Genomic DNA, 2,493 nt, shown 5'->3' on the forward strand with positions numbered 1-2,493 from the left:
CCCCCCCAGGGCGAGTTTCTGAGACTGAATCTTTGTGGGAGTAGAAAGCCGCGTCTTTCCCCCAGGGAACAGCTGGTAGGATCAAGCTTCTGACCTCGCAATTAGCAGCCCAGTGTGTAACCTGAGACGCCACCAGTTGATGTATCAGTGAATCCCCTTTGACTATGGCTTTAGATGAGACCCAGAACGGCCCACCTTCACCTCCTCGGTCTCCACCTTTGTCTCTAAGCTGCACCCATCTGAGTATCAGTGATCCCTGCTTCCACCCTAGCCCCCTCCCAAAGGCTACCATCCACACTGTTGATGCCACAGGGGTCTTGGAGAAGGTCCACCAACCCACCACCTCACCTCCCACAGAGGAAATCAATACAGCTTCTGGTGCATGTTCAGATTGAATTGTGCCAAATACACACACACACACACACACACAAAGTGAGTCTTAAATCGATCTCTTTTGAGATAAAAAAGATCTCAAAGCCTATTCAACGAGCGGAGATGGAAGAGCCATACCACGCTACATGGAAATGACCCAAAACCAGAAGCTGAAAAGACAGGACCTTCCACTGGAGCCCCCACAGGAAGTCTTCCCCAGAGCAGTGTTCTCGACCTTCCTAATGTCGAGACCCTTTAATACAGCTCCTCATGTGGTGGTGACCCGCCCCCCAACCATAAAATAATTTTCGTTGCAACTTCATCACTGTCATTTTGCTACTGTTATGAATCATAATGTAAATATTTCATATGCAGAGTGTATTGTATTGTTACAAATTGAACATAATTACCACCCCTGCAGGTACACCTCCCGGTCCCGATGCTACTCGGAGACCCCCTCCTCCTTCCTGCGCTGGCTCAGCCAGCAGACGCGCTGGTCCAAGTCCTACTTCCGCGAGTGGCTGTACAACGCGCTGTGGTGGCACCGGCACCACGCCTGGATGACCTACGAGGCCGTGGTCTCGGGCCTCTTCCCCTTCTTCGTGGCGGCCACGGTGCTGCGGCTCTTCTACGCCGGGCGCCCCTGGGCGCTGCTGTGGGTGCTGCTGTGTGTGCAGGGCGTGGCGCTGGCCAAGGCGGCCTTCGCGGCCTGGCTGCGGGGCTGCGGGCGCATGGTACTGCTCTCGCTCTACGCGCCCCTCTACATGGGCGGCCTCCTGCCCGCCAAGTTCCTGGCGCTGGCCACCATGAACCAGAGCGGCTGGGGCACGTCGGGCCGCCGCCAGCTGGCTGCCAACTACGTGCCCGTGCTGCCGCTGGCCCTCTGGGCGCTGCTGCTGCTCGGAGGCCTGGTGCGTAGCGTGGTCCAGGAGGCCACGTCCGACTGGAGCGGGCCCTCCCGGGCCGCCGAGGCCCGCCACCTGGCCGCGGGCGCCGGCGCCTACCTGGGCTACTGGCTGGTCATGCTGACGCTGTACTGGGTGGGCGTGCGGAGGCTCTGCCGGCGGCGCTCAGGGGGCTACCGGGTCCAGGTGTAAATGGGGGCGGGGCCGGAGAAGACCTTGGGGGTGGGGGTGGGAAGTAGGGGAATGCCAGAGGGGGGGATCCTTGGTGGCGCAAAGGTGGCATGATGGCGGTGGGCTCTACGAAAGATGCCAACAGCCTGCGCAGGCCGTGGCGACTCGTGGACCAGGACAGAGCAGCACTGCCCACCCCCCACCCCCCATAGGGCTTCTAAGGTTGTACGTCTTTAATGAAGTGGGTCGCCAGGTCTTTCTTCCGTGCCTGTGCAGTCCATCGCAACTCACAGCGGCCCTTTAGGACAGAGCCGAACTTCCCCCAGAGGGCTTCTCAGTCTTTACGGTAGTGGGTCGCCAGGTCTTTCTTCCGCCGCTGCTAGTGGGTTCCAAGCAACGGCCTCTCAGGTAGCAGTCTAGCTCTTGCCCAGTGTGCCCCCGGGCTCCTTGCGTAAAGATTCAGCCTAGGAAAATACGAGGGGAGGGGGCAATCCAAACCTCCCCACCCTGGACAGTCGGGGCCCGGGCCACTCGGTCCCTGGGAATGGGTATTTATTGATCAGGGCGTGGGGTCTTCAGGGGCAGGAAGAAAGGGGACTCCTGCATGCTATTATGCCCCGCCCCCACCCCACGTTCCTCTTGTGCTTATTTAATCTCCATTTGTACTGTGTGATCAGGATATAATAAAGACTGTTATTTATTTTCTTCTGAGACTTTTCTGTTCCTGTAAATGATTTTTTTTACTTTTTGAGAACGGAGGCGGCTGAGTATAGTTCCGTTAAGAGTTTCCCTAAGAAACTGAGTTTTAAAAATCACACACACACACACACCAAACTCCAAGTTCACTTCCATTGAGATCATTCCAACTCATATAATTCACTGCCATCGAGTCGATTCTGACACATGGGCGACCCCTATAGGACAGGGTAGAACTACTCCTATAGGTTTCCAAGACTGTCACTCTCGACGAGTAGAAAGACTCATGTTTCTCCTGAAGAGCGGCTGGTGGTTTCAAACTGCTGACCTTGTGGCTAGCAGCCCAGCG

General features: G+C 56.8%; 1 protein-coding gene across 1 annotated transcript in view; it reads left to right on the top strand.

The window, feature by feature from the left end:
* Window positions 1-1,469, top strand: part of HAS1 (hyaluronan synthase 1) — a 13,489-nt gene extending 12,020 nt beyond the window's left edge. The window contains exon 5 of the mRNA XM_004710461.4: window positions 794-1,469. Within this exon, the coding sequence (XP_004710518.2) occupies window positions 794-1,469 (676 nt within the window). The remainder of the gene's footprint in view (window positions 1-793) is intronic.
* Window positions 1,470-2,493: the final 1,024 nt, after the last annotated feature.

This window comes from Echinops telfairi, unplaced genomic scaffold, assembly GCF_000313985.2.
Source record: "Echinops telfairi isolate 266 unplaced genomic scaffold, ASM31398v2 ScPeMD7_655;HRSCAF=1070, whole genome shotgun sequence".
Classification (NCBI taxonomy): domain Eukaryota; kingdom Metazoa; phylum Chordata; class Mammalia; order Afrosoricida; family Tenrecidae; genus Echinops; species Echinops telfairi.